This window comes from Lasioglossum baleicum, chromosome 3 (genome assembly GCF_051020765.1).
Source record: "Lasioglossum baleicum chromosome 3, iyLasBale1, whole genome shotgun sequence".
Taxonomy (NCBI): Eukaryota; Metazoa; Arthropoda; class Insecta; order Hymenoptera; family Halictidae; genus Lasioglossum; species Lasioglossum baleicum.
This window is the reverse complement of record NC_134931.1, coordinates 2,498,343-2,512,730: the sequence shown is the minus strand read 5'-3', so window position 1 is coordinate 2,512,730 and position 14,388 is coordinate 2,498,343. Positions and strand designations below refer to the sequence as shown.

Genomic DNA, 14,388 nt, shown 5'->3' with positions numbered 1-14,388 from the left:
TCTTTTTCCGATATTAGAACTATTCTTACCACGTTTTTATTAGCTCGCTTTCTTGTTCTTTTGTAGATTGGAGCGTATTAATGAATTTATTTATATGTAATATCTCTGCCAGTTATGTATATATGAAAAAACTCTTCAAACAAAAGTTGTAGTATATAAGGAGGTGGATATAGTATCAAAGGAAAAAAATTTTTTCAAAGTCATTATTTAAAGTTTTCAAGGTCACGGATGTTTTTTCTATCAACAACTGTTTATGCTATATATGGATTCTTAAAGAGAAAAAAGACAAATTCAACGATATATCATAACGTCTATTTATGTCAAGATTTAAAAAATTCCCATTTTCCATTAAAAACTCATTTTCCCATTATTCAAACGGCCCCAAAATTTTTCCAGACCATTTTCTCAACATTTGTCACAATTCTGGTTTACGGGACCAAAAAAATTTCATGGTCGAAAAATAAGGTCCACCCTAATGTTGCATATACGTAAATTACGAGAAGCAGTAAAGAGTGCTTAACGTCGAAGAAGAAAATCCGGGTAACTAAAACTTAATATGTACTACATTCCACGTTATTAGAATAATTGTAGTTTAATTATGATACATTTTATATCAACATTTTTTATTTACACCTGCTAGAAACGCCACTGTCTCGGAAGGAAATGGACATTCGAGAGAAGCAATGAAATTAGAGCATCATTGCGAAAAAAGATGAGTTTGCAATAACCTCAATATACATTTTATGAAATTCTATTATAATTATAGTTATGACTGTATTTTTTAATAAATAAACTTGTGTATGCTAGTATAAAATCAATTTATATATATTATACAATTTATTTTATTATTTGTTTGACAACTAATAAATCTACAAATTGTTTCATAAACTAAAAAATACTTCCTGCATTTTCGTATTCTCCAATCAGTCCAAATAAATACCATCAACCTGTTCTCGATCATATACCAATTTTTATTAATGCAATTATGACAGTAACAAAACGTTTCTATTTAAAATGAATACATATTTTGAACATAGTTTTTACATTTTTAATTTTTTGGAAGGTTAAAAAATGTAATTAAAAAAGTAACGAAAAATAAAAATTAAAAAAAAATCCCCGCTGCACGGGGACTCGAATGCTAGCTCCAGATTGCGATTCATACGCTCGACGGCTCGACAGCCGAATTTCAGTTTCGCTTTCGCCGTAAAGCAATAGAACATGGCAACATGGCAAGTGCTAAAAATAGATTGTGGCTGGCATAAGCGCACAAGCAGCGCACACGGATTTAGTAAAGGTACGTTGGTGAGTGTAGCGCGCGGGCGCGTTGCTAACACGATACAGTGTTTTCTGCACCGACGAAATGCCGTCGGTGGCCTCTGGTGGCCTCCTGTTTCTCACTCCAGTCAGAATATATCCTAGAGGGCGTAAGAGAAATATTCGAGCGACACAGATTGTCACAGATGTCGTCAGATGTGCTAACAGTAAAGTGGGTTCTGTTTCTTGCTAAAGATGATGTAGGTTCTGTTCCATGCTAAAGATGATGTAGGAGCTGTTCCAGGCTAAACATGATGTGGAGACAAAAGCGGCACGGCCAAAACCCGGGCGTGAGCACTCTCATATACTCTCTGCCTGTATGAAGCGCTGAAGCCGGGACAGATCAAAGAGTGAGAGAAAGAGCGATAGCAAGGGGTCGTGCTCTCTCTTTCTAATTCAGTTGGTGGGGAGAGATTCATCCAATGAAAGTTGGGAGTGCGTAGTGAAGTGAGAGTTGACTGGATCGCTGTGTCCCCACCAACTATCGGTGTGCGAGTGAGATAGCACGACCCAACGGCCGCCAGTGTAGGCTTCAGCTCGCCCGTAAGACGGCTCAGTCTATCTTGGTCTATCTTTATAGGTCTATGGGACAAGCAGGCGGCAAAAGCTAAGATTTCGGAACACCCCGGAAAAGTGTCGTTGGTTTTTTATTGCGGGTGCGACAGAGTGGTGGGGGTACGATGCAACCAATCGGCCCGCGAAAAGCGGCTCCTGCGCGATGCGCGTGGCGCGCTGCGCCGCATAATCTTGCGTATCAGTGATCGGCAGTGCCATCCAGAAGGCAGTGGGTTACGGGTTCTAACGTGCGGTGTGTTGTAAATTAGCGGAGCCCTTATTGGTGCGATCGGTGGGAAAAAGGTAGACGCGCGCGCGACCAGCCTGAGGCGCGCCACGGGTCGAGTGGGTGCACGTATCGAAATATTCGCGAGTGTGTCAGGGTAATCTAGTGGCCCGAGCCATCATGGCGAATCCACGAAAATTCAGTGACAAGATCGCGCTGCACAAACAGAAGGAGGCGCAGGAGAGGGCAGCGTTTGAGGCGATCATGCGAGAGGTTTCGGACGTCACAAGCAGAGTAAGGAAATCCCAGTAGGTCCTTGCCATTGAGGGGGACACGTCGTGGTATGCTGCTCTGTGCACTATCCTCTCTCTCTCGGCTCAGATGTTAAGAACGTAAACAACAACGAGTGCTCTCTTTCTCTCTCCCTCCCTCTCTCTCTCTCTCTCTCTCTCTCTCTCTCTCTCTCTCTCTCTCTCGTTCTCTATCTATCTTCTTCTCCCTCCTCGTTGCGCCGCAGTTGTCCGGCTATGTGTACATACCTATGTCTCTATGTGACTGTGGTGTTCGTATCCTCGGTGTACGAACGTGTGTATACATGAGTGCGTGGCTGGTTATACACGACCACATACGTGTACTCGCTCGCGCTGCCACACTGTTACTCTCTCTCTCTCTCTCTCTCTCTCTCTCTCTCTCTCTCTCTCTCTCTCTCTCTCTCTCTTTCTTATCCGTCGTTGTCGCCTTGTACATGTGTGTGTCTACGTGTCTCTCTCGGCGCGCGATGCGTGCGAGAGGGTGCGTATATGCGTGGAAACGGTTCTACAAGCTATCGAGTGTACTCTATGCCGAACGTGTTGTGCGTTTGTCCGCCGTGGTCGTCCGTCCTGCAAGTTCCTAATAAATGCAGACGTGTGCATACATACGATCGTCGATCGCGTCCATCCTGCTGACACGTTCGAGAATCGACCGCAACGGCGCGATACATTTTCCCTTGCACACGAATCGCCTCGATATGTACCTCGATCGAATTCGTACGACGACGTGGCTTCTGCGATCGAAAAACAGTTTCGCTGTACGATACCGAATGATGCCAAATGATAGCAAACGATGCCCACGGGGCGTTCGTGTTTTTCTAGCAGCCGCGACATACTTCACCGTTCGCGATCGATCCAGTTGAACTGTTGCTCGTCGAAAATGTGCGCGTATCCGTTCGATTCTTCTCGACCAGTTATGCCCTATCGTTCACTGGCCCTCGAGGTATTTTCACTGACTGTCGCCGTCGGCCAGGTTGGGTTACCACGGATATACATAGTACACGTATGTACATATGTACGCGTACCACGAAACGCGCTGCTACGAAAATGTTTAAATTGCGTCTTTCGGGATCACGTGTCTCCGTTTCCATTCGGGACCGAGTCCGTTCTAAACGGATTTACTCACGCGAGAAAGGAACAGGTTGCCGCGACTTTTACGCGTTTCCTTACACGCCGCGCCACTGCGTCGGATCGCTTGATGGGCCCGTTAGCCGATTGGTTATTAGGCGACTCTTATATGGGAACGGATTTAAGAAACTTTAGGATCAAGTCAACGGTTAATGTACCGCGTGTCCCAGTTTTCCTGTCACTATCGTAAACCGGCTGGTCCTATGCGAAACATTAGCAGAAACACGTCGAGTCAAATCTCTTTGTACGAACACGCGCTAGTAGAACCAGCTAGCCACGATCAGACCGCGTCACGAGCACGGTCGAATTAGAATTTTGATTCCGGATAGCAGCCGACACGAGCTTGAATTTTTGGCGCAAAGTACGAACAAGTTTCCTCGTTGTATTTTAGACCCGTTTTGCTTTCAAGTTTATACGGTATTCGGTAATTTTAATTTTTGGCGGGAAATACGAAATCGCCGTGGGAACACGATTACGCTAATTGGTGAAGATTTGTGATATCGGATACTCGCCTAATTTCGTAATGTCGTTTAAGAGAGAAATGTAATAAACAACATTTATGCAGGGTGAGTCAGCTGACGTTATCATCTCAAATATCTTCGTTATTTTCAAAGATACATTTAAATGTCTTGAGTACAAAGTTGGATGGTAAAATGGGGCCATACGATACCTAAAAAATTTTGGTTTTTATTCAATTCTTTTTTTAGAGATATTTAGGTTACCTTCATTTTTTTTAAATGGAACCACCCTTTTTTTAAACATCTAGAATGATAGTCCCTTTTATTACGAACTCAGTGACTATAATTACTTAAGGTCATTCAAGGTCACGCACGGAAAAAAGTATAAAACTAAAATAAGGAAGCAGAATACGTTTATCACCAGTGAGACTTGTAATAAACATGCTAAGGTCCTCCAATGCTATGGAATGTTTCCAAACATCTTCTAGCCGATTAAGGTGCGATTTATTTACTAACAGTATGTTTCCAAACGCGATTCCGCTATGTCTTATTGAACGATTGAAAGGTGTGACATGATAACGGTTTACTGTGAATGTAGACAAAATGCATTGCAGGCCAGATTGCTTTATGAAGGAAGGTACCCTGAGCGAAACACTCCTTCTTTTACTAATATCTACAAGTTATTTAGAACTACTTGAAGTAGAGATGTAAGAAAGCGTAAACGAAAGAATTCCATGACTACTGAAGACAATGAAATGAATATTTTAGCAGCTATAGCTGTCAATCCACATGTGAGTACGAGGGAAATTGCCCGAGAAGCAAGCATGAGTCAAGGTAGCGTAATACGAGTTCTGGCCCGACATAAATTTCATCCGTTTCACATATCGCTACATCAGGAATTCATCAGATTTTTTCACCGAATTCGTAATGAAAGGAACTGTCATTGTAGATGTTTAAAAAAGGGTGGTTCCATTTTAAAAATGAAGGCGACCTTAATTTCTCTAAAAAAAATTGAATAGAAACAACAATTTTTTGGTGTCGCATGAGCCCCATTTTACCATTCAAGTTTGTCCTCAAGACATTTAATGTATCTTTGAAAACAACAAAGATGTTTGAGGTAATAACGTTAGTTAGGTGACTCACCCTGTATACATATGTGCGCATGAATGAATTCCATGTAATGTTAAAACAACAAGCACTATCTAACGGTTCATTTTTGACAATATCGTAAAGATTACGTTGAATTAATTTAGTTTAAAATAATGTGATGTGTAGTCAACGGATTTTTATGCACAATAAAATTTGTTTACCTGTATCACAACAAACTGGAGTGAAATAGAAATGTATTTTCTTAATATGTTTAATAGGTTGGAAATTATACAGGAGTACCTTTAAATTCTTCTAATAGTTTTGCTGTTTTAAATTACACCAATTCATTTTTTTAATAAATGAATAAAATCCGCTGTCTAGTGATGTGAAATAACTGACACACTCATTTTTTTTAAACTTTCACTTAGACCACATTATTTTGTACGCCAATTTTTACTTTCTTTTTCCTTTCGCGCGGATCAGTCTCTTGATTTTCGCGGATCATTTAAAGGGTTAGATCTCTCACCGTCTAATTGTTTTCCCATTCATTGTTGTATCAAGCGGCCCGGCATGTGTCGAACCGGCGGGCGCGGTGCGTGTGTTTGCTCACCGAATCGGTCCGAATTCAATCGCGTTTCTATTTTCACGGCAGCGTGACCTAACCCAGACCTATCGCCACGACCGATGTAGCCGGCCGCTATTTTCGAAACCCGTTTGCGAATAAAAATGTAGCTTTCGTTTCCAATTGTTAATGTACCCGGTACGAAAAAGTTCTTCCGGTGTTTACCTTTCGGTAGGCGCGTCGCCGTCGCCGGAAGCCCACGTGGACGACGCCACGTGTCTTTAAAGGCCGCACGCGAGACTGAGGGCAAACTCGAGTTACGAAACCTTATCAAAGCACACCTTCTGTGCTACGCTAGGCCTCCGACCATTTTGTCAGGTCTTCGGGACGCTTAACCCCTTGCATCACGAGTTTCTTTACATTTGATTGAATATACGAAGTACATAGTGAATTTCCATTCGATTCCTATCTCTTGAAATTCCTTCAGGAGACTGTCATAGTAAGTTCGACGAGGACCTTAGCATTCGAGTGGTGACTCTGAGGCGCCACTAAACATTGCTGTACCATTATTCAAAATAGTGTTTACATTATTAAATATGTTGGTATCTATTCAATTACTAAACGTTTAAGTATTGTACGAGTTATTATATCGATTTTTCGTATCCACGAAATTTTAAAAATATCATAGAGAATGGAAATATTCTACGTTGAACAAAAATTTAACTTTCGAGCTCAAATAACTCCGAGTGCAATGGGTTAAGGGGATATTCTCCTTTCCAGGATTGCAAGCTATTTGCAAATTGCCGAATAATGCAAATTACGCCTCGCAAACGTAAAAGTAGGATGTTTGAGGGAGATAGCGGTCTAGATTGATCTTTTATCTAGATCATCTATGCATTATCTTTGCATTATCGAGAAATAAGGAGGTGCATCCCGCACCCTTGTAATCCTCGAAAGGAGAAAAGTGTGTTGCGGTTTCTGTTGCGTTTGAGCTCAGAATTGGACCCCAAAGAGGGACGCGAGGTTCGTGCATTGAGCGCCCTCTTTGTTGCGTCGCGTCACTTCGATTATTACGTCGCGGGAATCGCGTGGAATTGCCGCATTTTTCGCGCCGACGCCGATAACTGTGTCGCGATTACGTAACGGCGGCGTGTTCTGTTGAACGCGGAAGCTGCGATACACACACGTTGTAACTTCGTATGTACTCATTATTCGATCGTGGCCGCGTTATCGCGGCGCGTGTGCGTGATCGCGCGAGCACCAGCTTCGTTCGCGTCGAATTCCTCACGGCCCGGCCCGGCTCGGTTCGGTTCGGGTCAGCTCGGCCCGATCGCTCGCTTTATTTTTCTTCCGTGGCCCCCAGCGGCTCGCACCGAATTATCCGATGAGCAGCGGCTCGATTCGCTAAAAGATTACACTGCCGCGCAGTCATCACAAATTCGAATGTTTCTTCATACTCGTACGAGAGTTCCGAATCTCCGGAATAAAATACGGAAGACTTGAAGCGTCGATTCCGCTTAGTTTCGGAGGTACAAAGTCGATCTTTGAACGACACTCTCGAAACCGTGTACGCGACATGTCGATCTGTATCGATGCGATGGCAATCAAAATTTGCAGATATCTTTGCCGCGGGATTTGCAATCGATTCAGGGAAAAAATGTACACTGTTAAGACGGGATCCTCCTCTTAATTTTTACGAATGCTTTTATTAATTTGTAACTAGGGCTGGCGTGATTCGTTTCCGATCACAGTGATTCGTGATCAAAACCGTTGAACGATGAACCTGACAAAATTGCGAGTTACATCGCATTGTTATCAGATTTATTAGATTTTTAAGACGTTTTTCAAACTGTCATTTGCGTTTCCTATAATTGTTAAGCAATACATTGGTATTCTGTAAAACTTTACTATACGTAGCATAGGTATACATACGTACACATAAAAGAAATTATCTGCACTTTCATACTATTTAAACAAATATTACCATTTCGAAATCGAGAGGAAGAATTAATTTTTTTCTTCTTTAAATACTGCAATAAGGAACGGAAAAGATAATCGAATATTTTCTATTCGTATCATTAAATGGAGTAAATTTACGTTACGTACAGAAAAGGTAACTTGATTTTTTTACGCTATATGCAGACATTTTCATGCAAGCTAATCGATGTATTTATAAACAGGAACTAATTCAGTCGAGATGAAGAATTAGGATGACAGTGAGCAAATTCACTCTCGATTAAAAAATCTCGATCACGACGTGAATGAAGTTCAAATCACTATCACTATTTGTAACGTGTTGAAATAAATAGAAAACCTCAACTCGATCGGACATTTAGTTTCTTTGTCATTTCCGAAATTGACTCGCCTTGCCTCCTTCCGTAACGGAGCACGCGACCTCAGAGGAGGCCTCGAACGTTCTGGAAAAATGATCCGATTCCCTTGAAATTATTGGATTTGGCCAGCGAGATTTTTCCCCGCGGCGGACGCGGTGTAATCCCCGCGACTAAAAAGGTTCTAATTAATCCTTTGAGCGCGCCAGCCGCTTTTAAAATGAAAGTCTCATTACGAATCGGAATACGCGACGGCTCACCGTAGCGTACTGCGTGGAATTTTTTATTTCCCACATTGTACAGGAAATATCGGCTATCTGTGCAACGCATAATTCTCCGTCCCGATACACTCCGTTACATAAAAGAGTGTATAAACAATTCCTTCGCGCGGCGTTTCGTTGGACGGAGTATTTGTGCAGTCGGGAAAACATGCACTTGCAACGTTAATCGTTTTACGTGATCCAGGCGTGTCCATTGTTTTTCCAAAAGAAAAATAACGTTTTCCGTCGTGTATTTTCTTTGTTTTATCGTTGTCGCGATGGACGGTAATACGAAAATCGTGGCAAAGAAAATATACTCGGGTTGGATATTTTTATTTAATAACTGGACTGCGGATTTTATGCATTTCTCACAAAAATTAGTAGACGACATTCAAAACAGCGTGGATATTCCAATAATTTCATAATATCGTTGTATTATCTTTTAGTTATTACATACGTAGTTTGTAATGTAGAAAATTTATATTTTTATTTATTAATAATATCCAGATTTGGGAACCCGGGGGATCGTATTATAAATGAATAGACCAGTCAGTGTAGAACCATTTAATGAACTCGTTTAGGAATTGGCAAAGGCGTGGATCACAGCCAAGAAATATTTCATAACTTCGTTGTATTATCTTTTACTTATTGAGCAGTTTGTAATGCAGACAATTTTTATTTTGCATAAAAATCCGCAGTCCATTAATGATATCCAGATCTGGGAACTCGGAATCGTACACATAATTGAATAGACAAGTCAGTGTAGAACCATTTAATGAACTCGTTTAGGAATTGGAAAATGCGTGGATCACAGCTGAGAAATATTTCATAACATCGTTGTATCATCTTTTACTTATTACGTAGTTTGTAATGTAGAAAATTTTTATTTTTATTTATTAATAATATCCAGATCTGGGAACCCGGGATCGTAAATATAAATGAATAGACAAGTCAGTGTAGAACCATTTAATGAACTCGTTCAGGAATTGGCAAAGGCGTGGATCACAGCCGAGAAATACTTGAACCGGCGAATGTTTGCATTTCGAAATTGCAAAACTGCGGCTGCCAGCCGGAGAGTCACGAATTCGTCGAATGTTCTGCATACATACATTGTGCCGGGTGATTTCCGCACGCGCGTTGCACGGAACCGTCGCGTCGGGAAGCTGATATACCCGTGGACTGTGAGGCGATCGAGTCGCGTGTTCTCCGTTTCGAGATAGCAGGGTCGAAAATTTTGTGCATCCTATCCGTCCGGAGATTCCCGTATCTTTGCACTCTTATTGCCGAAAGAAAACATTTCTTTTGTTCGCTTATCTTCGTCGGAGCCGGCCATTTCTGACTCCTCGGCGATAACGGCAAACGTAAACGCAAATCTTTCAGACGTTCGCGTAATCCGAGAATTCCGCTCGCGTACATTCTCATTAAAATGAAAGTGCAAACTTTATGAGAAACTTCCTTACAAAGTACATAGCATCAAAGTATATACTTTCTGATATCACTGATAAAGACTGTGTTGAGAGAATTCTTTCGTTTCTAGTAATAGATACATTTCTGCCTCGTGCTCTTTGATTGAAACGCAGACCCGACGCTTTCTTCGACATTCCTGACCAGTGGTTTTTCGATACGAGCACGAACACATCTCCGAAATAATCGATATCTGCTGATACCTGTAATCGAAACTATTTGTCCGATAAATTAATTTCTTTTCTTTCTGTCGCGGCACGCGCCGGCCACGTGGGGACGCGGTTTAACGCGGCTCGAGCACGATCTATGATCCGAACCGGGATTTTTTAATCGAACGGACAAACTGCAGGCTTCTGAATCACTGCACCGTTAACGGCCTCGATAACGATTACGGATGCGGCGATTAATCACTCGAATCGACCGATGCGTAACACGCTAGCGCGCGCACGTTCGTCTCTCCAATGGAAACGAGAGTGGAATCGAAAACAGTAGGAGTAGCGAAGTCACGAGCGACTCACGGGATCATCGTTCGAGCGTCGATTCTGCTGAAACTTATGATACCATATTTATTATTTTTCAAACGTTAATAATATCTGGTACATTGTTGTGTTCGAATTGTGTTTTTCTTTGTAAATTTGACACAAGTAATCGATCTCTAAGACATGTCATTGTTGGTTGGAAGGTGCTCAAAGATGATAAATATAAAATACTCCTTATTTTAGCACTCGAATGGCGACTCAAAAGGGAAGGACCCCAAGTGTTCGACTTCGATTTTGATAATCTTTTGTGAGACGATGGTATACGGGTCCCTAATGATGTCTGCAAAATATTAGGTGTAGTTACTCAATAGTTTTAAAGATATAAACAATGGAACTTCGAAAACTTGAGCTGCAAATCATGGTATATCAACAAGGTACGAAAGTTCAATTGTTTATATCTTTGAAACTATCGAGTAACTACACCTAATATTTTGCAGACATCATTAGGGATCCATATATGGGGTCCTTCCCTTGTCAGTCACCACTAGACATTGCTGTACCATTATTCAAAATATTGTTTACATTATTAAATATGTTGGTATCTAATCGATTACTAAACATTTAATGTTTTATGTTTTTATAACATTAATTATTGTATGAGGTGTTATATCAATTTCATATTCACAATGAAAAAATATTCTAGGACGGAAGAAATGTTAAATTTTAGTTTGTATGGAATGCTTGAAAGCACGGTGAAATGCATAATGTGACGGAACAATTTTTACAATTTTTACTGTTGGACGAGATCTTTTTCTGCGGTTTCTATTTTTGGATATTAGATCATCTACATCTTGTATAATTGTGTACAACACGGAGTATTTTATATTTATCATTTACCTTCCGCCAACGATAAAATGTCTTAAAAATAAAACACTGCATATCAATAATAAAGATACACGAGATATACATATATCTCATCGTGGATACGTCAATAGCATCGTTTCGTCGACATCGTGGAAACGACACATTTCGTCCATTAGTTTCCACAATTCCAATAATTGTATAATATAAAACCATTGTGAAACAGTTTAGTGTTAAGGGATTGCGAGAGAACCTATCCTAAAGCAGGGATTTCGCTCGTAAACGTCTCGAATCCGAGGATATACGGGTGATTGGACTTTCCAGAGGTAGTTTCACCCCCTAAGCCCGGACGAATAATTTCGGCTAAACCGCGAACGCGAAGTTTCATCGGAACCGGGTGATGTTCCTTGTTAGTTTAAACGTCGCTGGGCGGGACGTAAAGATGTGAACCCATGCAGCGTTCGCCGCGGCGAATCGAAACACTCCGCGAGATTAAAAAATATGGAGAAACACAATTTCTCGGAGCGTGTTCGGGTGAAATAGGACAACGACCGGTGCAAGGAACGGAGCGTGGCGCGTGCGCGGAACAGAAACGGCGACGCAGTACGCAAAAATCCGCTTTCCCCGTTCAACCGAACCAAAACCAAAGGCCACGGTGTTACAGGCTAGCTTGCAATTTGATCAACCGATTTGTTCGACCGAGTGAGTCTCCTTCGAATCGCGAACGATCGACCGATTCGATTTGGACGTTCGATCAGGTCGAGGATTTCTAGGTCGACTCCCCAATTTGGAAAACGACAACGTTGAACGAGCCAGCTCGCGAGACCGATATCGTGGCTCGGAACCGGCGGACAGGTTGTATCCGAGCGGGAAAAACCGGGTACATACATACATACTTTCACCGCAGAAGTGATGCAATTCGCGAGACACGCAGACCGTTCTGCGTTTATCGCGCAGCGCGTGCCGTTATGGTTGGCAACCGGAATTGTTCGGGACTCCAGGTGGCGCACGATGATCGCAATCCTTTCGACCGAACCGAAATTCGTATGTTTTGAATGCTCGCAGTCGGTCGTCAACCGAGGGAAAACTACGTTAACCGTTTGCACTGGGAGACTTCTTTTAGATTATCCTTGTCACACTTTAGATAAAAAATATTAGACGTTGGGTAGAATTATTCTATTTAGGATGATTAACGACAAGGCTCTATTTATTCAAAGAAATATCTCGAATCAATTTCCATGGAAGCAACTTTCATAATTTCAATAATTGCAAGATGAAAAATATATAACTGGTCATTCGGCCGGCATGGTTAAATTAGCAATTTGATTGGTACGAAAGCTGTAGATCTTGCAAGTACCACTTCCCAGAAAGAAGCCCATTCGAGTGCAAAGGGGTAACCCTCGCGGATGAGCAATTACAACAGAGAGTTTACAATTTGAAAGAAGTGGCAAACGTGCTAGGACTCCGCGGCTCGTACACGTACCGTTTTACTTTCGTCTCGATGTTCTTTGGAAAAATTGTTCGACCAAACTTTCGGCTGAAAGTTTTCCGGCTCGTGCCGTTTAACTGCCTTCAAGAAACTTTTCGGTATCTTCGGCGTCCTATACGGCGATAAAAGGTGCACACTTTCACCGGACACCCTGTACAACGCGACACAACGGTAATTCCACGCGACTCGTAATCGATACACGGTAGAAGCAGCACTGTAGACGGAAACGCGTTCGTCCTCCGGTACTCGGAGATTTCGGATAGCGATAAAAATTTCTATAAATTTCGCACGATCTTCCTCGATCTCCGAGGCCAATGTACGATCCTCCGGGACCCTTTCACGAGTCCCGTTACATTCCTCGAAAAATTTGTCTACGAGTCTCCGAAATTTCTGTGGTCGACCGCGACCGGATCGATCGGGCGCTGGAATCCCGCCGTGGAACGAATTCGGTGATGAGGACACGGGACAGAAAGAGAGAGAGAGAAACCGAGTGTGCATGAGAGAGTCAGAGAGAGAGGGAGAGTCAGAGCGAGGGAGAGAGAACAAGTTACAGAGAGTCGGAGAGAGAGAGGAGGAGAAAAGGACGGAGATAAGAACCTGTTTATCGAATCGTTGTTGAGGAGGAATGCCGAGGTTGCGGTAGAAAACGCAACCCGTGCATGGGACATCCTCGAGAACGATCGTGAGCCGAGGAGCCGAAGAAACAACGTCGTATCCCATCATCCCCCATCCCCTAATCGAACGTTCACGTTCCGCGCATTTACGCGGATTCACGCGGAAACCCGGCGCTCCGAAGCGCAACCAATTGTTCGAGCTTCTGAATATTATTGATTTCCGAGTGGAAGTTCGCCGAGCGCTTCCCGTGAATCCCCGGAGCAATTAGAACGGTTGTTCGAGGAAATGGAAACTTTCTTGCAGATCGCGTTCTATTATCGTGACCTGCGTACGGTGTCCCGTACAGGTCGGCTGATCGATCGCGGGACGGCTAATCGTTTCCTCGCGTTCGCAGAGAAACGGTCTCGCCGTGCGCGATTGTTGGAACGCTTCGAAATTTACTTTTTGCTTTTTGAACGGTCGGGTTGGCTCTTTGCGAGTCTCTGCAATCCGTATTCTTAACCCCTTGCCTTGTAACATCCGAATTAAACATGTACGGTTGCGACAAAAATTGGGACGTTGAATGCAAAACTGCACCAACATCGTACCGTTTCCAGCTTTATAAAATTATTAACACATACAACTCTCAGTTTCTTTAAAAACCGCAATCAAATTCTATCTTCCTGTTACCGATAATAATAATTATCTATTCTAGAAGCTTGCGCGTATCGTCGTAAACTGAATCACAGCGCAAGGGGTTAATGATATATTATATGCTTATATCGATCGTATTTATTGTTAATATTGAATATCTAATGCTTTCGGCGTAAACTGTAGTAATTTGCAAAATTGCTTTGTAAAAGTAACAATTGGTCGAACCTTTGCGCCGAGAGCATTAGATATTCAATATTGTTAATGATATATCTTTGTCAAACCGAAATTGGCAATGTCGAAGGTGGCAGTGAATAATTTGATGAAATTTTGTCGAGCAAGAGAAGCAACTCCGTAGGTTCAGGAGTTCTAGGGTTGAACTGTTATTTTTCGGTACCGATTCAAGCCCGTCCGATGACTATTGCTTTCTTGACGGTCTTGGTCGGTTCGTCCACCGCGCCACTGTGTGCGCGGATCAAAAAGTAAGCAAAGAGAGAGAAAGAGAGAGAGAATGAATGTGTGTATGTGTGTGTGAGAGAAAGAGAGAGAGAAATGACTCGAGCGTTATCGCGCGTACACAGGGTGCGAGGACGAGAGGTTGCCGTGGATCGTCGAAG

The 14,388-nt window shown here is 42.4% G+C and overlaps 1 protein-coding gene across 6 annotated transcripts in view; it reads left to right on the top strand.

Moving 5' to 3' along the window:
* The first annotated feature begins 1,703 nt into the window (after positions 1-1,703).
* The window catches only part of Crtc (CREB-regulated transcription coactivator), a 100,640-nt gene continuing 87,955 nt past the window's right edge, over positions 1,704-14,388 (top strand). For 2 of the 6 annotated variants that reach the window (XM_076420009.1, XM_076420007.1), the window contains exon 1: positions 1,713-2,389. In XM_076420009.1, the coding sequence (XP_076276124.1) occupies positions 2,276-2,389 (114 nt within the window). In that variant the 5' untranslated portion in view covers positions 1,713-2,275. Of the gene's footprint in view, positions 2,390-14,388 lie in introns of all 6 variants that reach the window. The other 4 variants (XM_076420006.1, XM_076420008.1, XM_076420011.1 and 1 more) reach the window with 4 other exon arrangements.